At 39.4% G+C, this 22,984-nt stretch overlaps 1 protein-coding gene and 1 pseudogene across 1 annotated transcript; both read left to right on the top strand.

Annotated features, from left to right (window-relative positions):
• The window catches only part of LOC126074056 (olfactory receptor 7G2-like), a 678,546-nt pseudogene that overhangs the window by 509,118 nt on the left and 146,444 nt on the right, over positions 1-22,984 (top strand).
• On the top strand, positions 16,413-17,351 carry LOC126071040 (olfactory receptor 7G2-like). The gene has a single exon (XM_049875345.1). It carries the CDS (start codon positions 16,413-16,415, stop codon positions 17,349-17,351), a length of 939 nt encoding a protein of 312 aa, XP_049731302.1.

Genomic DNA, 22,984 nt, shown 5'->3' with positions numbered 1-22,984 from the left:
CCTTTTTTTGCTTAGTAATATTCAGTTGTATAGCTAGTCTACATTTTATTTATTCATTCATGGATTGAGGGGCATTTGAGCTGTGACCATTGTGTTGCTGTTATAACTAATGCTGCTATGAACATTTGAGTACAAGTTTTTGTGTAGACATAGTCTTTCAGTTACCTTGAGTATAAACCTAGGAGGGGTGTTGCTTAGCCATAAATGAACTATGTTTAACATTCTGAGGAACTGCCGAACTGTTTGACATAGTGGCTGCACAATTTTCATTCCCACCAGCAATGTATGAGAGTTCTAATTTCCCCACATTCTCTCCAACATTTGTTTTTTTTTTTTTTGTATAGCCATCCTAGTTGGAGTGACATGTTATCTCATTGTGTTTCTTTAAATAAAAAAATTATTGCAGTAAAATTCATTTTTTAACAAGTTTGCCATTTAGCTATCACCAACATTATTCATTTCCAAAAGTTAGATATCAACCCAAAGACAAATTCAATATCCCTTTTGCAATGACTCCTATTTCCTCACTCTTGGCCCCCCCCACAATTTCTGGAAACCACTAATAAACTTTGCTCTCTATGCATTTGTGTAACTAGGTACTTCAGATAAGTAGGATTATAAAATATTTCCCTTTTGTGTCCATCTTATTTTACTCAGAATAAGGTTTTCAAGGTTCGTTCATGTTCTAGCATGTGTCAAAGCTTCGTTTCTCTTTATGGCTGAATACTATTCCATGGATGAATATACAAAATATTGCTAATTTATTCATCTGCTGATGGACACAAGGCTTGTTTCCACCTTTGGCTATTGTAAATAATGCTATAATAAATATCGGGGTACAAATATCTGTTTGAGTCCCTGCCTTCAACTCTCTTGGCTATATAACTGCAAATGAAATTATTGGGTCATATGATATTTCTATATTTAACTTTTTGATGAACCATCAAACTGTTTTCCACAGGGGCTGCACATTTTACATTTCCACCAACAATGTATGAAAACAAAACAAAACCATTGTCGCCGAGTCGATTCCAATTCCTAGTGACCCTATCGGATAGGGTAGAATTGCCCCATAGGATTTCCCAGGAATAACTGGTGAATTCAAATGGCTGAACTTTGGATTAGCAGCCAAGTTCTTAACCACTGCACCACAGGGCTCCAACAATGTATGAGGGTTCCAGTTTCTCCACACCCTTGACAACACTTGTTAGTGTTCATTTTTCTGATATTAGCCAACCTAGTGGTAGTGAACTGGTATCTCATCATGGTTTTGATTTGCATTTCCCTAAAGTCTGATAGCATTGCTGATGTTAGATGTATTCCAGCTGAAAGGAAAGAATGCCAGAAAGATGTTTACTGTGTTTTGTTGATTATGCAAAGGGATTTGACAGTGTGGATCATAACAAATTATGGATAGCATTGCAAAGAACAGAAATTCCAGAACACTTAGTCGTGCTCATGAGGAAACTGTACTTAGACCAAGAAGCAAGTGTTTGAACGGAGCAAGCGGATACTGCATGGTTTATTTAAGAAAGGTGTGCATCAGAATTGTATCCTTTCAGCATGCTTATTCAGTCTGTAGGCTGAGCAAATACTCTGTGAAGCTGGTCAGTATGAAGAAGAACATGACATCAGAATTGGAGAAAGACTCATTAACAACCAAATGCAAATGACGAAACACGGCTTGCTGAAAGTGAAGAGGACTTGAAGCACTTACTGATGAAGATCAAAGATCACAGCTTTCACTATGGATTACACCTCAACATAAAGAAAACCAAAATCCTCACAACTGGACTAACAAGCAACATTAGGATAAATGGAGAAAACACTGAAGTTGTCAATTATTTCATTTTACTGGGATACACAATCAACACCCATGGAAGTAGCAGTCAAGAAATCAAGCGATGCTTTGCGTTGGGCAAATCAGCTGCAAAAGACCTCACTAAAGTGTTAAAAAGCAAAGATATCACTTTAAGGGCTAAGGTGCGCCTGACCCAAGCCATGGTGTTTTCAGCCTCCTCATACGCATGTGAAGGTTGGACAACGAATAAAGAAGATCAAAAAAGAATTGATGCCTTTGAATTATGTTGTTGGCAAAGTATATTGAGTATACCATGGACTGCCAGAAGAACAAACAAATCTGTCTCAGAAGGATGCTCATTAGAAGCGAGAATGGTGAGACTAGGTCTCAACAAAATGGGTTGACACAGGGGCAGCAAAACTGGGCTCAAGCACAACAACAGTTGTGAGGATGACACAGGATCGGGCAGTGTTTCTTCCTGTTGCACATGGGGTCACCATGAGACAGAACCAACTCGATGGCACCTAACAGTAACAACACAGTAATAGCCACTCCCAGTGAGCATGAGGGGGTATCTCGTTGTGGTTTTGATTTGTATTTCCCTAACTACTAACGATGTTAAGCATCTTTCCGTGGCTTACTGGCCATTTGTGTATCTTCTTTGGAAAAATGTCTATTCAAGATTTTGTTCATTTTTAAATTGTGTCGTTTGTTTTTTTCATTGCATTATAGAGGTTTTTTCTGATTCTGAACATTAAACCCCTGTCAGATATATGGTAGCCAAATGCATTCTCCTACTTCGTAGGCTGCCCCTTCTTTTTCCTGATAAAATCCATTGATGCACAAAAGCTTTAAATTTATTTTCATTTTTAATAACGTTTTCATTAAAATATAATTCACTTACCGTGAAATTTATCCTTTTAAAATGTCCAGTTTGGTGGTTTTCAGTACATTGACAAAGGTGTTCACTGATCACCATTATCTAATTCCAGAACATTTTAATCACCCCCAAAACTAAATCCTATATAATTAAGTCACTGCACATTTCTCTGAACCGTCAGTTCCTGAAAACCACTAATCCGATTTCTATATCATATGGCCTTTTCTTAGATCTTATTTCTTTCGTTGATTGTAGTGTATTGAAGATTCATCCATGCTGCAGAATGTGTCATAACTTCATTCCGTATTTGCTGAGTAACAGTCCAGTGTGTCGCTGCACCACATGTTGTCGTTCGTAGGTTGATGGACATCTGAGTTGTTTCCACTGCTTTGCTGTTAGGACTCATGGTGCTGCGGACATTTTAGCACAACCTTTGTATAGACACAGTTTTTCATTCACCTTGAGTGTAAACTTGGAGAGAAATTGCTGAGCCATAAACTAACTTTATGTTTAACATTTTGAGAAATTCAAACTGTTTGCAAAGTGGCTGCACAATTTTCCCTCCCACCAGCGGTGTATGAGAGTTCCCATTTCTCCACATTCTCTCTAATATTTGGTATTATCTGTTTTTATTTCCTTATTTATTCATTGATTTTTTTGTATAGCCATCCTCACAGCAGTGAAGCGGTATCTCATTGTGTGTGTGTTGTTTTCCTTTTTTAAATTTTATTGTGGTAAAATATATATAACAAAAAGTTTGCCACTTAACTACTTTTAAATGTGCAATTCAATGAGATTAACTACATTTACTATGTTGTGCTACCATCGACACTATTCATTTCAAAAAGCTTTACATCACCCCCAAGAGAAATTCGGTATCCCTTCAGCAGTGACTCCTATTCCCTCACCCTCAACTTCTGGAAACCACTAATAAACTTTGCTCTCTAGGCATTTGTATAACTAGATAAAAAAAAAAAAAAAAAACTAGATACCTTGTGTAATTAGGATCATAAGATACTTGCCCTTTTGTGTCCATCTTATTTCACTCAGCATGAAGTTTTCAAGGTTCGCCCAAGTTCTGGCATGTGTCAGAACTTCATTTCTCTTTACAGCTGAATAATATTCCATTGTACGGACATGCAAAATTTTGCTAATGTCTTCGTCTGTTGATGGACACATGGCTTGTTTCCACCTTTGGTTATTGTAAACACTGCTGTGACAAACACTGCCGCACAAGTATCTGTCTCAGTTTCAGTGTCATGGAATGAATTATGTCCCCCCAAAAATGTGTATCAACTTGTTTAGGCCATGATTCCCAGTATTCTGTAGTTGTCCTCCATTTTGTGATTGTAATTTTATGCTAAAAGGTTAGGGTGGGATTGTAACACGACCCTTACCCAGGTCACATCCCTGATAAAAAGTAAAGGGAGTTTCCTTGGGGTGTGGCCTACACCACCTTTAATCTTTTAAGAGGTAAAAAGAAAGAGAAGCAAGCAGAGTGTTGGGTACCTCATACCACCAAGAAAGCAGCACCAGGAGCAGAGCTTGTCTTTTGGACCCAGGGTCCCTGTGCCTGGGAAGCTCCCAGGCCATGGGAAGGCTAAGAACAAGGACCATCTTTCAGAGCTGACAGAGAGAGAAAGCCTTCCGTTGGAGCTGAAGCTTTGAATTTGGGCTTTTAGCCTGCTTTACTGTGAGCAAATAAATTTCTCTTTGTTAAAGCCACCCACTTGTGGTATTTCTGTTATGGCAGCACTAGATAACTAAGACACCCAGCTTTCAAGTCTCTTGGGCATATACCTAGAAATGAAATTGTTGGGTCATATGGTATTTCAATATTTAACTTTTTGAAGAACTTTCAAACTGTTTTCCACAGGGGCTGCACATTTTACATTACACCCACAATGTATGAGGGTTCCAATTTTTCCACATCCTTGACAATACTAGTTAGTTTTCATTTTTCTGATACTCGCCACCCTAGTGGTAGTGAAGTGGTATCTCATTGTGGTTTTGATTTGCATTTCCCTAAAGACTAATCCTGTTGAACATCCCTTCATGTGCTTATTGCCCATTTGTATATCTTCTCTGAGGCATTGGTGATGCAATTGTATCCCACCCATGTGGGAACACTGAGTGTGATACACAGCCAATTACCTCATGTCAGGCCACCAACTGTCTTGCATGTTGCTATGATGCTAACCAGATTACCATGAACTCCAGAATTAAGACAGAATGGGAAGAAAGGCATGGGGATCTACTTCTGAAAAGATAGCCAGTGACAACCCTATAGATCACAACAGAACATTGTGTGATCTTCAAACAATCGTACTGATGGCCCAGGATTTTTTGTTTTGCTGTACACAGGGTCACCATTAGTCAAGGCTGACTCAATGACAGCAAATAACAATAACATCATCTCTGATGACATACCTATTTAAATTCTTGTTCATTATGACTGTGTTGTTTATCTTCTGTTGTTGAGTTGTAAGTGTTCTTTGTATATTCCAGATATTAACTATTATCAGATATATGGTTCCCAAATGTTTTCTCCCATTCTGTAGATTGTCTCTTTACTTTCTTGATAAATTTCTTTGATGCACAACTTTTTTTTTTTTTCAATTTCATTGGTTCTGTTTATGTTCACCTGGTAGCTTAGTGGTTAAGAGTTTGGCTGCTAACCAAAAAGTTGGCAGTTCAAAACCACCAGACACTTATTGGAAACCCTATGGGACAATCCTTCTCTGTCCTAATGTGTTGCTATGAGTCAGAACCAGCTCGAGGGAACCTAACAACAACAACAACAATTAATCTATGCATACGAAAGCTGGGCAATGAATAAGGAAATCCAAAGAAGAAACGATGCCCTTGAATTATGGTGTTGGCAAAGAATATTGAATATACCACAGGCTGCCAAAAGAAGGAACGAATCTGTCTTGGAAGAAGTATAGCCAGAATGCACATTAGAAACAAAAATGAGATTTTGTCTCACATATCTTGGACATGTTATCAGGAGGGACCAGTCCCTGGAGAAGGACATCATGCTTGGTAAAGTAGAGGATCTGAGAATAAGAGGAAGACACTCAATGAGATGGATTGACACAGTAGCTGCAACAAAGGCTCAAGCTTAACGACGATTGTGAGGATGGTGCAGGAACAGGAAGCATTTGGTTCTGTTGTACATGGGGTCACTATGAGTCACAACAGTCTTGAGGGCACCTAGCAACAACGACAACATTTATATATTTTGTCTTTGTTGCTTGTGTTTTTGGTGCCAATTAAGAATTCATTGTCAAAAATAAAGCCTTGAAGTTTTATGTTTTTTTATAAGAGTTCCATGGTTTAACTTCTTATATTTAGCCCATTGGATGCATTTTGAGTTAATTTTTACATATGGTATGAGGTATGGGTCCATCTTCATTCTTTTGCATTTGTCCAGTTCTCCCAGCACCATTTATTAAATAGACTGTTCCTCCTCCATTTAATGGACTTGGTACCCTTGTCAAAAATCAATTTGGCATAAATGTATGAGTTTACTTCTCTGCTCTTAATTCTATTCCATTGGTTTATATGTTCATCCTTATATCATTACAACACTATTTTGATTACTTTAGTTTCTTTATAGTATGTTTTGAAATCAGGAAATGTGAGTCTTCCTATTTTATTGATCTTTTTTAAGAGTGTTTTGGCTACTTAGTTTTACATGAATTTTAGGAATAACATTTTCATTTCTGAAAAAGAGCTGTTAGAAATTTGATAAATATTGCATTGAATCTGTAGTTTACTTTGGGGACTATTGACTTGTTAACAACATTGAGAGTTCCAGTCCATAAACAGAGAATATCTTTCCACTGATTTAGATCTTCTTTAATTTCCTTCAGCAGTGGTTCATAGTTTTCATTATAAAAGTATTTTCCTCTGTGGTTAATTTTATTCCTAGATATCTTATTCTTTTATATGCCATTGTAAGCGGAAATGCCTTCTTAATTTTCTTTTAACTTGCATCATTGCTGACATATAGGTAAAACAACAGCTTTTTGTGTTGTTCATGTACCCTGCTACTTTGTTGAAATCATTTATTAGTAATAGTAGCTTTGCTGTGGATTCTTTGGGATTTTTCGTATGTGTAGAATCATGTCATCTGTGAATGGAGATAATTTTTCCTTTCCTTTCAGGTTTGAATGCCTTTTATTTCTTTTTCTTGCCTAATTTCTCTAGTTAGAACTTCGAGTCCAATGTTGAATAGCAGTGGTAAGAGAGGGTGTTTTTATCTTATTCCTGATTTTAGAGGAGAAATCTTTCAGTCTTTCTCTATTGAGTATGATATTTACTGGTGGGTTTTTCATAACTGCTCAATCTAACGTTAAGAAATTTCCCTTCCGTTCTGAGTTTCTGGAGTGTTTTCTCATGAAAGGGTGTTGGATTTTGTCCAGTTTTATTTGTTTATTTTTTTTTGTATCGATTGAGTTGATCATGTGGTGTATTACATTCATTAATTTTCTTATGTTTCATTTTGGGCGAAATTCTACTTGGTAATAGCATATAGTCTTCTTAGCACACTGTTAGATTTGGTTTGCCAGTATTTTGTTGAGTATCTTCACACTGATATTCATAACAGATATTGTCTTTGCAATAGCCAAAAGACTTATGGCTGGCTTTAAAGTCACCTACACACTAACAACTCCCAAATTTATGTCTTCCAGAAGGAACACTCTCCTGGATTCCAGACTTCTGTAGTGAACTGCTCACTTGATATCACCATGTGAATTCCTAACAGGCACCTCAAATTCAACATACTCTAAAATACTACACTGATACTTAGATTTTGCCCACAGTATTTCCAGTCACTCTTGATGGCAACCCTATTCTTTAAGGTGCTGAGCAGTTTTCTCTAACTGAACATCATCTTTGATCCCTCTCTCTTTCTTATACCCCACGCCCACTTTTTCAGAAAACCCTGTTGTCTGTACAATACAAATATATCCAGATTTCCACCAAAATCCACCACTTCCACAGTTATCACCAAGGTGAAAGCCACCACCATTCCAGGAATATTACAAAATCACTACACATAGTGACCCTGTGTTGGCCTTTGCCATCAGGAGACTGTTTGAATAATCTGCCTGACACTACATCTTTGATCTCATCTATTCTCCACATCATTCACTCCATTTCAACCTTCCTGGCCTCTGTATGATCTGATCATTGATTTGTTTTCTGAATTATTGATCTCGTGGGTCATCATTTTTGCTTTACTTTTCTTCAAGGATATTAAGTTAGATTTTACTGATAATATTTGAATGGGAAGATTTTTTCCCCTCCATGTTTTTCCATCTGTGTGCTCACTATTTCTTGTCTAACATGTTCACAGTAGCCCTCACCAATCACCACTCCTCTAATCCTGACTTCCTTTTCCTGACTCTCATGGTGCAGTAAATTGAGACTATGACAATTTCAGCCACTGTGCTAACAGGTAGCTTGGTTCATGTTCTCCTTGGAGGCTTTTCTGAAACTTTCAGCTGTTCTAAGTCTGTATTCATGGTCCAGTCAGTGTCCACAACTCTTGTGTTCACCCACATTTTTCAAATAAAAAATTCTAACTCTGCCCTTGATTTCAATGCCAAATTTTTTCTAGAATATTTTGTCCTCTTTATCTGAATGAGTAAACTTACAGCTAAAAGTTCTTGCTTTGTACACAAATCCATAGCTCACCATACTCACCACTAATGTTTCTGTTCTTTTTTTAGTACCTGGAAAACATAACTGGTATTTTTTTCTTATTGTACTTTAAGTGAAAGTTAAAAATCAAGTCAGTCTCTCATACAAAAAAATTTATATACACTCTGCTACGTACTCCTAGTTGCTCTCTCCTATTGGGATAGCACACTCCTTCTCTCCATGCTGTATTCCCCATGTCCATTCAGCCAGCTTCTGTCCCCCTGTGCCATTTCAATGCCTCTCCAGACAGGAGCTGCCCAAATAGTCTCATGTGTCTACTTGGGCCAAGAAAGTCACTCATCACCGGTATCATTTTTTTTAATCTTATACTCCAGTCCGATCTCTATCTAAAGAGTTGGCTTTGGGAATGGTTCCAGTCTTGGGCTAACAGAAGGTCTGGGGATGATAACCTCTGAGGTCCTTCTAGTCTCACTCAGACCATTAAGTCTGGTCTTTTTATGAGAACTTAAGATCTGCATCCCACTGCTCACCTGCTCCATCAGGGACTCTCTGTTGTGTTCCCTGTCAGGGCAGTCATCAGTTATAGCCAGGTACCATCTAGTTCTTCTGGTCTCAGGCTGATGTAGTCTCTTATTTATGTGGCCCTTTCTGTCTCTTGGGCTCAAAATTACCTTGTGTCTTTGGTGTTCTTCATTCTCCTTTGCTCCAGGTTGGTTGAGACCAATTGATGTGTCTTAGTCAGCCACTTGCTAGTGTTTAACACCTCAGGTGCTACTCACCAAAGTGGGATGCAGGATGTTTTCTTAATAGGTTTTATTATGCCAAATGACCTAGATACCCCCTGAAGCTGTGGTCCCCAGACCCTCACCCCTGCCACTCTGGCCTTCAAAAGTCTCGGCTTATTCAGGAAACTTCTTTGCTTTTGGTTTAGTCCAGTTGTGCTGACCTCTCCTGTATTGTGTGTTGTCTTTCCCTTCACCTAAAACAGTTCTTGACTACTATCTAATTAGTGAATACCCCTCTCCCTTCCTCCCTCTCCACTCACATAACCATCAACATAACTTGCATTTTTAGGTTTCAGATCTTTCTGTGGTACAAGAAAAAGTTTAACTTTTTGGGGTGACCAACTATATTTTGTTCTATTTTGTCTATTATTTCATGTGTTTGAAGTGAATGGGGTTAAGATGGCAAAGGGTAAGTAACATCATAATTTCATCTTATCTCAAGTTGGTTTTCAAAAGCTTATATATTAATAAACTTTATATGTTTTTCTTGCTGTTGTTACGTGCCGTCGAGTCAGTTCTGACTCATAGCAACCGTATGCACAACAGAACGAAACACTGCCCGCCCAGTCCTGAGCCATCCATACAATAGTTGTTATGCTTGATGCCATCTAAGATGCATCAATTGGTCTTAACCCACCTGGATAAAAGGAGAATGAAGAATACAAAGGACACAAAGTAACTATGAGCCCAAGAGACAGAAAGGGCCACATAAACCAGAGACTGCATCAGCCTGAGACCAGAAGAGCTAGATGGTCCCCGACTACAACCAATGACTGCCCTGACAGTGAATGCAACAGAGAACCCCTGAGGAAGCAGGACAACAGGGGGATGTAGACCCCAAATTCTCATAAAAAGACCAGACTTAATGGTCTGACTGAGACTGGAAGGACCCCGGTGGTCATGGCCCCCAGACCTTCTGTTGGCCCAGGACAGGAACCATTCCCAAAGCCAACTCTTCACACAGGGATTGGACTGGACAATGGGTTGGAGAGGGATGCTGGTGAGGAGTGAGCTTCTTGGATCAGGTGGACACTTGAGACTATGTTGGCCTCTCTTCCCTGGAGGAAAGATGAGAGGGTAGAGAGGGTTAGAAGCTGGAGAAATGGTCACAAAAAGAGAGAGTGGAGGGAGGGAACAGGATGTCTCATTAGAGGGAGACCAACTGGGAGTATGTAGCAAGGTGTATGTAAGTTTTTGTGTGAGAGGCTGACTTGGTTTGTAAACTTTCACTTAAAGCACAATAAAAATTAAAGTAAAAAAAAAGAAAGTTTCTCAAGGACCTTCTCCTCTGAAATGTAATTGCAAGGAATATCATATCCTTACCTCCCAGTTTCCTGGTAAGGTTTTAACATAACTTTAGGTGTCTTGCCATAAAGACATTAGAAAATTAGTAATTTTATCCTGAAAAGATGAAAGTAATGAGTAGTATACTCCTGGCTATACAAAGGGTCAGTTACCTTGCTGACTTTGTAATCTCTTTAGTGGATTACCTGTGATGCATCACATTCTGGTTTAATGCTTACCCAATAGTAAAACTTACCTTTCTCTTACAAGAGAGAGAGAGATGCAAATAATCAATACCGCTGAACTACACATGTAAAAATTGTTGAATTGGCAAATGTTTTGTTGTGTATATTTTTACCACAGAGAGAGAGAGATGCAAAGAGAGAATTGACACGGACAGAAGAGAAGTTAATGTGACTACAGAGGCAGAAATTGGCATAATATGGTCACAAACCAAGGAAAACCTGAAACCACCAGAAGTTCGAAAAGGCAATGAATGGATTTGCCCATAGAGTCTCCGGAGAGTGTGCGACTGTGCACACACCTTGATTTCTGCACTGTGAAACTGATTTCAGACTCATGGCCTTCAGAACTGTAAGAGAATACATTTCTGTTGTTTTGTGCCACCAAGTTTCTGGCCATGTAGTTAATACAGCAGCCAGAAGAAACTAATGTACTTCACTTTCAGTGTTATATATTATTGTAGTTTTTATCCTACTTCACTGGCCACTAGCCTCCTTTGATGTGTCCTGCTCATCTTTCCAACCTCAAGCTATGGAGGGCCTTAAGGCTCACTCCTAATTCTCTTTGCTCCAGCTACCCTGACTCTTTTGCAATAGCATCCAGACCCATGGCCTTAAAAGTCATCTGCACTCCAATGACTCCAAAATTTTTGTTTCCAGAGAGGAACGCTCCCCTAAATTTCAGACTGGAATACCCAGCTTCCTACTTGACTTCTCAAGTGGCTGCCTCACAGGTACCTCAAACTCAACTCTCTCCAAACTACAACCCTGATATTAAACTTGCAAATATATTCACCTACAGTCTTTCCTATCACAGTTAATGGGAACTCCACTCTTTTAGATGCTGAGCAGTTTTCTCACACCAAGCATTGTCTTTGAATTCTTTTTTTATACCATGTGCCCATTCTTTCAAAAGAAAAACATATCTAGAATCCCACCAAATCTCACCACCTCCACTGTTATCACCATGGTCCTGTTGTTGTTGTTGTTAGGTGCCATCGAGTCGGTTCCGACTCATAGTGACCCTATGCCCAACAGAACAAAACACTGCCTGGTCCTGCGCCATCCTTACAATCATTGTTATGGTTGAGCTCATTGTTGCAGCCACTGTGTCAATCCACCTTGTTGAGCCCCCTAGGTTGGAAGGTACTCAAAAGATGACTGGGGAAGAGCTGCCTCCTAAAGGAGAGTCAACCTTAATGATGTGGATGGAGTGAAGCTTTCAGGACCTTAGTTTGCTGATGTGGCACAACTCAAAATGAGAAGAAACAGCAGCAAACATCCATTAATAATCAGAACCTGCAATGTACAAAGTATGAAACTAGGAAAATTGGAAATCGTCAAAAATGAAAAGGAATGCATAAACATCGATATCCTAGGCATTAGTGAGCTGAAATGGACTGGTATTGGCCATTTTGAATCGGACAGTCATATAGTCTACTATGCTGGGAATAACAACTCAAAGAGGAATGGTGTTGCATTCATCATGAAAAAGAATGTTTCAAGATCTATCCTGAAGTACAATGCTGTCAGTGATAGGATAATATCCATATGCCTACAAGGAAGAAGAATTAATACGACTATTATTCAAATTTGTGCACCAACCACTAGGGCCAAAGATGAAGAAATAAAAGAATTTTATCAGCTGCTTCAGTCTGAAATTGATCGAACATGCAATCAAGATGCATTGATAATTACTGGCGATTGGAATGAGAAAGGTAGAAGAAGGATCAGTAGTTGGAAAATATGGCCTTGGTGATAGAAACAATGCCGGAGATGGAATGATAGAATTTTGCAAGACCAACGACTTCTTCATTGCAAATACCTTCTTTCACCAACATAAACGAAGACTATACACGTGGACCTCGCCAGATAGAACACACAGAAATCAAATTGACTACATCTGTGGAAACAGACGATGGAAAAGCTCAATATCATCAGTCAGAACAAAGCCAGTGGCCAGCTGTGAAAAAGACCATCAATTACTCATATGCAAGTTCAAGCTGAAACTGAAGAAAATCAGAGCAAGTCCACCATAGTCCTAGCCACCATCACTTTATAGGATTATTACAAAGTGACTAAACGTAGTACCCTGCATCTGCCCTTGCCATCAGGAGACTGTTCGAATAATCAGCCTGACACTGCATCTTTGATCTCATCTTTTGTATTCTCCACGTTACTCATTACATTACAACCATCCTGGCCTCTGTGTGATCTGATTATTGATTTTTTTCTGGATTATTGTTTTGGTTGCTTATCATTTTAGCATTGCTTTTCTTCATCATTATTTAAATTAGAACATACAGATTCTATTTAAATGGGAAGATGCCCTGCCCTCTATGTTTTTTCATCTATGTGCTCACTCTTTATTGTCAGACAGGTTCACAGAGGCCTCGCCAATCATCACTCTTCTAAGTTTGAATTCCATTCCTTGACTCCCCCCAGCTCAATAATATTGAGGCTATCACAAATCCAGCTACCATGCTAAAAGGTAGCTTGGATTATCTTCTCCTTGGAGGTTTTCTGAAACTTTCAACTGGTCTAAGTCCATAGTCATGGGTCCAGTCAGTGTCCACAACTCTTGTATTCATCTGCATATTTCCAATAAAGACATTCTACCTCTGCCCTTGGCTTCAACGCCACATATTTTTCTAGAACATTTAGTCCTCATTAACTGAAAGAGTAAATTGCAGCTAAAACTTCTTACTATGGACATAAATTCTTGGCTCAGCTTACTCGTCATTTTATATTTGAGTTCCTTTTAGGGGACCTGGAAAACTTAACTTGTATTTTTATATTTCAGGTCTTTCTGTGGTAATGGAAATTTTTCTTTTCTTTTTTTTTTGAGACCAGCTATATTTTCTTCTATTTTATCTATTATTTCATGTATTTGAAGTGAATAGCAAAGAATGACATCACAATATCATCTTCTCAAGTTAGTTTTCATAAAAGATATGAAGAAAACTATATATTAAGAAAGTTTATATGGAAATAGCTAGATGTGGTAAAATAAATTAGTAAACACAAAAATTTTGAGTTCATTAAAGGTGAAAGACTTTTAAGTAGATTCTAAATGGAGCAACATCATTACCTATTAAATATGGCAGTTATCTAACAAAATCTACCGAGAGTATGAAGGCACCTGTATCCTAGTCCCTAGCCAATGACATTGTGATTTCTCACAACTCCATTAAAAATTAAGAGCCAAAATATCAAGCCAACCTCCACTAATATGAAGAAAAACGTACATTGAAACAATTGTGATGAAATTGGAAACACTGGTTATGGAAACGTCAAAAGGGAGTCTATCTCCAGTGATCACAGTCAGAATGGACCACAGAGAAGAGCTTAGAACATGCTGTATATAAAATATACAGAATGATACAGTAAGGTTCAGGGAACAAAGACTCTCAGAAAGAAAAAAAACACTACTTGTATTTTACACTATCTTAACTGTATTTATAAATATATTATGTTGTTATGCTGTTAGGTGCCATGGAATCAGTCCTGACTCACAGTGACAGTATGTACTACAGGAGAGAGCACTGCCCAGGCATGTGGCATCCCCACAATCCTTGCTATGCTTGAGCCCATCATTGCAGCCACTGTGTCAATTCGTCTTGTTGAGGGTCTTCCTCTCTTTTGCTGACCCTCTACTTTACCAAGCATGATGTCCTTTTCCAGGAACTGGTTACTCCTGATAACATGTCCAATGTACTTGATAATAAGTCACACCATCCTAGCTTCTAAGAAGCATTCTGGCTCTAATACGCCCAAGACAGATTTGTTCGTTCTTCTGGCAGTCCATGTTATATTCAATATTCTTTTCCTTACCATAATTCAAAGACATCAATTCTTCTTAGGTCTACCTTATTCACTGTCCAACTTTCACGTTCATATGAGGCGATTGAAAATACCATGGCTTGGGTCAGGGGCACCTTATTCCTCAACCTAACATCTTTGCTTTTCAGCAGTTTGAAGAGATCATTTGCAGCAGATTTGCCCAATGCAATTTGTCATTTGGTTTCTAGACTGCTGCTTTCGTGGGTGTTGATAAATATATTATACCCATATACATAACTATATCTTCACACCTAAAATAGGAGTCAGGGTCCTAATGCAACTCGTAAGATAGAGTTGCTGTCAAGTTGTGTTAAAAAAAAGAAAAAAAGAAGACGACTGGAATCCAGTGAGAAGGCTTTTGTGTCCATGTGTGCACGTTGTTGACACGGAGGTTAGCAGAAAGAGAGAGAAAAATGGCATGATCTTACATGGGCAAGGAATCAGCCATCCTGAATTTCACATTCTAAAGCCTTGGTCTTTGAGGATTTTCACTGTCCTGGGATCAGAATGACAATAAAAGTGCTTACTTAATGAGGAGCTTTGGATATTGAGCCCCCAGGGATACAGAGACTGCAAATAGTCTGCCTGTGACCACCTCACTCAACATCCCTCCCTCAGGCAGGCAGCAGCACACCCGAGACTCCACCCACAGATAACCCTGAAGCCCAGGAGCCAGGTGACCCACTCAATCTCTCTGCCTTTCCTCAGAACACATCCTCCACCTTCACCATCTGGGGGATTTATCAACATCATTCTACGGCGACATCAGCCAGGTAACCTAAAATTGCTTAGTTATTGTTTGGAAATAAGGACAGGTGTTTTACCACAGGTTCATTCTGGGGAAACTGTGCTGAGAGTACATGCATGAAATGATTGAACTCAAGTTTCCCATGGACTCCTGCCTGTCTTCTCTCTTCCTGACATGTTTCCTTCTATCTTTGCACCAGTCCCAAGAAGCTCCAATTCTACCAGTCTCTAATTCTGTCTCTACAATGGTAAAGACCATTTTCCTCCTGAACAGAAATCGCCCCTTCTCCAACATGATGACTGTGATAAAATTCTGTGATATTTTCTTGCATTCTTATTGTGATGAAATAGGGTTGTCAGGTTTGCCTTATCTTCCCACCCCTGGTTCTTAAAACACATTTGTATTATTGCTATCACCTGGCCCTAATCTCGGGGGGGGGGGAAGAAACATGAAGTCTGCAAGAGACACTTCAGAGTGTCTCCCTCTTCTGTTTTTCTCTATAATATTACCAAATTTGTGAAGAAAATAATTTTACTGATGCTTCATGTCTGGGAGGACACATTTTTCTTTGTAAAGATGGATCTTTCCTTGGAGTAAGTGTGCCCATCCAGACTTGGTTAGAATATGCCCCTTGGGCTGGAAATCTAGGCCCACAATGAAGTCCACAGGGGCCCTGTTGTTTTTGTTAGCTGGCAGTGAGTGGACCTTTGACACATGGCAACTCATGCTCAACAGAACCAAAAGCTGCCACGTCCTGTGCCATCCTCATACTTGATTGTGAATTGAACCATTTTAATACAGAATTTTTATTGGCTAATTTTCAGAAATAGATCACCAGGCCTTTCTTCCTATAAAATTACAAAATATTTAAAATGATCATAAGAACTCAGATAGTGTAAAAAAAAAAAAAATGAGCATCTTATCAACACTTTGCAGAATAAATGTTGATGCTCAGCTATTGATCAAATTCACATATTTTTTATTAAATAATCAAATAATATGCACACAGGTGACACCAACTTTGTATCTTCTCGATTTCTCATGACCCTGCCCTAGGTGCTGTTTACCTTTGGTGATGCAGCTACTGCTGGTATAGGGACCACGCACTTGGTTGTCTTGTCCCCTGATCTGTTCCATCAGATTCATCAACAATATGAAACCTAAAAATCAAACAAGTTTTTCTGGATTCCTTCTCCTGGCACTGACAGAGGATCTGGAACTGCAACCCCTTCTCTTTGCCCTGTTTCTGTTCATATATCTGGTCATTGTCCTGGGGAACCTGCTCATCATCCTGGCTGTCAGCTCTGACCCTCACCTCCACACCCCCATGTATTTCTTTCTTGGCAATCTGTCCGTCACTGACATCTGTTTCAGCACCACCACGATCCCAAACATGCTGGTGAATCTCCAAACACAGAATCAGAGCATCACGTATGCAGGCTGCCTCACCCAGGTCTGCTTTGTCTTGGTTTTTGCTAGTTTGGAAAGTTTTCTCCTGGGAGTAATGGCCTATGACCGCTACGTGGCCATTTGTCACCCACTGACATACACAGCCATCATGAACCCCCGCCTCTGTGGTCTGCTGATTCTACTCTCCTTGTCCATTACCACTGTGGATGCCTTGATCCAAAGTCTCATAGTGTTGAACCTGTCTTTCTGCTCAGACCGGACAATTCCCTACTTCTTCTGTGAAGCTTTTCAGATCATCAAGATTGCCTGTTCTGATACCCTCCTCAATAGCATCTTCTTATATTTGGCAGCTACCATACTAGGTGGTGTTCCTCTCTCTGGAATCATTTTCTCTTATACTCAAATTGTCTCCTCCATTTTGAGAATGCCTTCAGCAGGTGGAAAGTATAAGGCTTTCTCCACCTGTGGGTCCCACCTCTCAATTGTTTCCTTGTTCTATGGGACAGGCTTAGGTACGTGTGTTAGTGCCGCATTTACACACTCTTCCAGGAAGACTGCAGTGGCTTCAGTGACGTACACTGTGGTCACTCCCATGAGGAACCCCTTCATCTACAGCCTGAGAAACAGGGACATGAAGGGAGCCTTGAAGAACATTTTCAAGTGCATACCTGCTTTTCCGTGATTAAATTATCTGCTTTGGGCCTGGATTTCTAGTTTGCATCAAAGCGAAAAAATACTTATGAGCTAGAATCCCCGACTCTCCTATAACCAGGTTTTCTAAAATGACAAAATAACATAATGGCTAAGCAGCTAAGAAATCAAATGACACATGGCATTGGGCAAATCTGCTGCAAAAGACCTCTTTAAAGTGTTGAAAAGCAAAGATATTACCTTGACGACTAAGATGCACCTGACCCAAGCCATGGTGTTTTCAGTCCCCTTCTATGCACGTGAAAGCAGGACGATGAATAAGGAAGACCAAAGAAGAATCAATGCCTTTGAATTGTGTTGTTGGAGAAGAATATTGAATATATCATGGACTACCAAAAGAAGGAACAAATCTGTCTTGGAAGAAGTACAATCAGAATGCTCCTTAGAAGCAAGGATAGCGAGACTACGTCTCACACACTTTGAACATGTTATCAGGAGAGATCAGTCTCTCGGGAAGGACAGCATGCTTGGTAAAGTAGCGGGTCAACAAAAATGAGGAAGACCCTCAATGAGATGGACTGACACAGTGACTATCACAATGGACTTAAGCATACCAAGGATTGTGAGGATGACTCAGGACCAGGCCATGTTTTGTTCTGTTGTACATAGGGTAGCTATGAGTCTGAACTACTCGATGGCTCCTAACAATGACAATAGCAAGTGCAATTCAATTTGGGATTGGACCCTGACTCTGCTCCTTGTGTAACCTCGGTTTCTTTCTTTTTTTTTTTCGGTCAAGTTCTATAGAAGCAGTGCCTGAGGCAGGTGTTTTGTTATGTGACTTTGGGGGGCAGCAGAAGGGAAGTGGGTGGAGGTGAGGGGGGCCGGAAAAAGGAAAAAGTAAGGCTGTAGGAATAGCCAGAGACTACCTTCAGTTTGATCCCATGGCTAGAGCCATGTGAATGGAAACCTAGAGTTAGTCCCAATGTGAGAGATGGGAGCTTACTTTTCATGCCCCGATTAGTAGTTACTGAGACATGTCACTGGTAAACTGTATGTGTCCAGGGTAACGTCAGCATTCACTGTATTCAGTTTCATTATGTATAAAATGATCAAAATTAGATGCTCTCAGGACTTCAGAAGATTGTGAAATACCTGAACCTTTTCAGTAAGAAAGGCTTCGGTTCTAATAAGAAAATATAAACTCTACTCTAACATGCTTTCATTACAAGGACTTCATTACAAGGACTTGAGAGTTAGAGAATGTACAAAAACAGGAGAGTAGGGCTTCATTCAGTCTCCTACAAGGTGGCTCCATCCTAGGATGGCTGCAACAGATCCAGGCATCATATCCACACATGATGCTCCGAGGCGCAAAACTGACCTTCTCTGGACCTATTGTTAATAGAGGTCTATTGTTAATAGACGTTTCCATGGAGTCATACAGAAGACATCTCCTCCTGTCTCATCACTTTGAATAGCATCATACATCCCTTCCTCATCAAATTTCTGGTATGGGGAAAAGCAAGTACTATGACGGCTCAGACTGACCATGCAGATTGTATTTCCTGTTGGGAAGTGAACCCCTGCAACCACTAAAATCACTTAATACAATGGCTGACACATAATTCTCAATACAATCCAACTGGGATCATTGTGTTCTACAGGTTACCATTATTTATAAGGCTTGTTATTCCTTGCTTTCAAACACTTCTACCACTTGATTCAGCAGTTTTATTAGTTTACCTTTAATGTAATATCTTTCAGTAGGTTTTACTAGTCTTAATAATATAATCAAATGAATAATTATTCAGTAGGCTGGATAGGGTTGATAGTTGTCATGGATTGAATTGTGTCCCCTCAAAATATCTGTCAACTTGGCTAGGTCATGTTTCCCAGTATTGTATGATTATCTACCATTTTGTCATCTAAAGTGATTTTCCTATGTGTTGTAAATCCTATTAATATGATGTTCATGAGAGGGATTAGGAGCAGTTACATTAGATAGTGCCTTAATCCAATCTCTTTTTATTTTTTTTAATAATTTTTATTCTGCTTTAAGTGAAAGTTTACAAATCAAGTCAGTCTGTCACATATAAGCTTATATACACCTTACTCCATACTCCCACTTACTCTCCCCCTAAAGAGTCAGCCCTTCCAGTCTCTCCTTTCATGACAATTTTGCCAGTTTCTAACCCTCTCTACCCTCCTATCTCCCCTCCAGACAGGAGATGCCAACACAGCCTCAAGTGTCCACCTGATACAAGTAGCTCACTCCTCATCAGCATCTCTCTCCAACCTATTGTCCAGTCCCTTCCATGTCTGATGAGTTGTCTTCGGGAATGATTCCTGTCCTGGGCCAACAGAAGGTTTGGGGACCATGACCGCCGGGATTCCTCTAGTCTCAGTCAGACCATTAAGTCTGGTCTTTTTATGAGAATTTGGGGTCTGCATCCCTCTGATCTCCTGCTCCCTCAGGGGTTCTCTGTTGTGCTCCCTGTCAGGGCAGTCATCGGTTGTGGCCGGGCACCATCTAGTTCTTCTGGTTTCAGGATGATGTAAGTCTCTGGTTCATGTGGCCCTTTCTGTCTTTTGGGCTCATAGTTATTGAGTTACCTTGGTGTTCTTCATTCTCCTTTGATCCAGGTAGGTTGAGACCAACTGATGCATCTTAGATGGCCGCTTGTTAGCATTTAAGACCCCAGACGCCACATTTCAAAGTGGAATACGGAATGTTTTCATAATAGAATTATTTTGCCAATTGACTTAGAAGTCACATTAAGCCATAGTCCCCAAGCCCCGCCCTTGCTTTGCTGACCTTCGAAGCATTCAGTTTATCCTGGAAACTGCTTTTGGTCCAGTCCAGTTGAGCTGACCTTCCGTGTATTGAGTATTGTCCTTCCCTTCACCTAAAGTAGTTCTTATCTACTAACTAATCAGTAAATAGCCCTCTCCCACCCACCCTCTCTCCCCCTCTCGTAACCACAAAAGTATGTGTTCTTCTAGTTTATACTATTTCTCAAGATCTTGTAATAGTGGTCTTATACAATATTTGTCCTTTTGCAACTGACTCATTTCGCTCAGCATAATGCCTTCCAGGTTCCTCCATGCCATGAAATGTTTCACACATTCGTCACTGTTCTTTATCGATGTGTAGTATTCCATTGTGTGAATATACCACAATTTATTTAACCATTCATCTGTTGATGGACACCTTGGTTGCTTCTAGCTTTTTGCTATTGTAAACAGAGCTGCCATAAACATGGGTGTGCATATATCTGTTTGTGTGAAGGCTCTTATTTCTCTAGGGTATATTCCAAAGGAGTGGGATTTCTGGGTTGTATGGTAGTTCTATTTCTAACTTTTTAAGAAAACGCCAGATAGATTTCCAAAGTGGTTGTACCGTTTTACATTCCCACCAGCAGTGTATAAGAGTTCCAATCTCTCCGCAGCCTCTCCAACATTTATTATTTTGTGTTTTTTGGATTAATGCCAGCCTTGTTGGAGTGAGATAGAATCTCATCGTAGTTTTAATTTGCATTTCTCTAATGGCTAATGATCGTGAGCATTTTCTCATGTATCTGTTAGCTGCCTGAATATCTTCTTTAGTGAAGTGCATGTTCATATCCTTTGCCCACTTTTTGATTGGGTTGTTTGTCTTTTTGTGGTTGAGTTTTAACAGAATCATATAGATTTTAGAGATCAGGCGCTGCTCGGAGATATCATAGCTGAAAATTCTTTCCCAATCTGTAGGTGGTCTTTTTACTCCTTTGGTGAAGTCTTTAGATGAGCATAGGTGTTTGATTTTTAGGAGCTCCCAGTTATCTGGTTTCTCTTCGTCATTTTTGGTAATGTTTTCTATTCTGTTTATGACTTGTATTAGGGCTCCTAACGTTGCCCCTGTTTTTTCTTCCATGATCTTTATCGTTTTAGTCTTTATGTTTAGGTCTTTGATCCACTTGGAGTTAGTTTTTGTGCATGGTGTGAGGTATGGGTCCTGTTTCATCTTTTTGCAAATGGATATCCAGTTAAGCCAGCACCATTTGTTAAAAAGACTATCTTTTCCCCAATTAACTGACACTGGGCCTTTGTCAAATATCAGCTGCTCATATGTGGGTGGATTTATACCTGGGCTCTCAATTCTGTTCCATTGGTCTATGTACCTGTTGTTGTACCAGTACCAGGCTGTTTTGACTACTGTGGCTGTATAATATGTTCTAAAATCAGGTAGAGTGAGGCCTCCCACTTTCTTCCGCTTTTTCAGTAATGCTTTACTTATCCGGGGCTTCTTTCCCTTCCATAGGAAGTTGGTGATTTGTTTCTCCAACACATTAAAAAATGTCATTGGAGTTTGGATCAGAAGTGCATTGTATGAATAGATGGCTTTTGGTAGAATAGACATTTTTACTATGTTAAGTCTTCCTATCCATGAGCAAGGTGTGTCTTTCCACTTATGTAGGTCCTTTTTAGTTTCTTGCACTAGTACTTTTTAGTTTTCTTTGTATAGGTCTTTAACATCTTTGGTAAGATTTATTCCTAAGTATTTTATCCTCTTGGGGGCTACTGTGAATGGTATTGATTTGGTGATTTCATCTTCCATGTTCTTTTTGTTGATGTAGAGGAATCCAAGTGATTTTTGTATGTTTATCTTATAACCTGAGACTCTGCCAAACTCTTCTATTAGTTTCAGTAGTTTTCTGGAAGATTCCTTAGGATTTTCTGTATATAGGATCATGTCATCTGCAAGTAGATATAATTTTACTTCCTCCTTGCCAATCCAGATGCCCTTTATTTCTTTGTCTAGCCTAATTGCTCTGGCTAAGACCTCTAGCACAATGTTGGATAAGAGCAGTGATAAAGGGCATCCTTGTCTGGTTCCCGTTCTCAAGGGAAATGCTTTCAGGCTTTCTGCATTTAGAGTGATGTTGGCTGTTGGCTTTGTATAGATGCCATTTATTATGTTGAGGAATTTTCCTTCAATTCCTATCTTGCTGAGAGTTTTTATCATGAATGGGTGTTGGACTTTGTCAAATGCCTTTTCTGCATCAATTGATAAGATCATGTGTTTTTTGTCTTTTGTTTTATTTATATGGTGGATTACATTAATGGTTTTTCTAATATTAAACCAGCCCAGCCTTGCATATCTGGTATAAACCCCACTTGGTCGTGGTGGATTATTTTTTTGATACGTTGTTGAATTCTCTTGGCTAGAATTTTGTTGAGAATTTTTTCATCTATGTTCATGAGGGATATAGGTCTGTAATTTTCTTTTTTTGTGATGTCTTTACCTGGTTTTGGTATCAGGGATATGGTGGCTTCATAGAATGAGTTAGGTAGTATTCCGTCATTTTCTATGCTTTGAAATACCTTTAGTAGTAGTGGTGTTAACTCTTCTCTGAAAGTTTGGTAGAGCTCTGCAGTGAAGCCGTCCGGGCCAGGGCTTTTTTTTTGTTGAGAGTTTTTTGATTACCGTCTCAATCTCTTTTTTTGTTATGGGTCTATTTAGATGTTCTATTTCTGATTGTGTTAGTTTAGGTAGGTAGTGTTTTTCCAGGAATTCATCCATTTCTTCTAGGTTTGCAAATTTGTTAGAGTACAATTTTTCATAATACTCCAATATGATTCTTTTAATTTCAGTTGGGTCTGTTGTGATGTGGCCCATCT

Source organism: Elephas maximus, chromosome 3 (assembly GCF_024166365.1).
Source record: "Elephas maximus indicus isolate mEleMax1 chromosome 3, mEleMax1 primary haplotype, whole genome shotgun sequence".
Taxonomy (NCBI): Eukaryota; Metazoa; Chordata; class Mammalia; order Proboscidea; family Elephantidae; genus Elephas; species Elephas maximus.
This window is presented reverse-complemented; position numbering and strand designations above follow the sequence as displayed.

Excerpts from the sequence above, each read along its gene's own strand:
- LOC126071040 (XM_049875345.1), top strand. The coding sequence starts at position 16,413 with ATGAAACCTAAAAATCAAACAAGTTTTTCTGGATTCCTTCTCCTGGCA.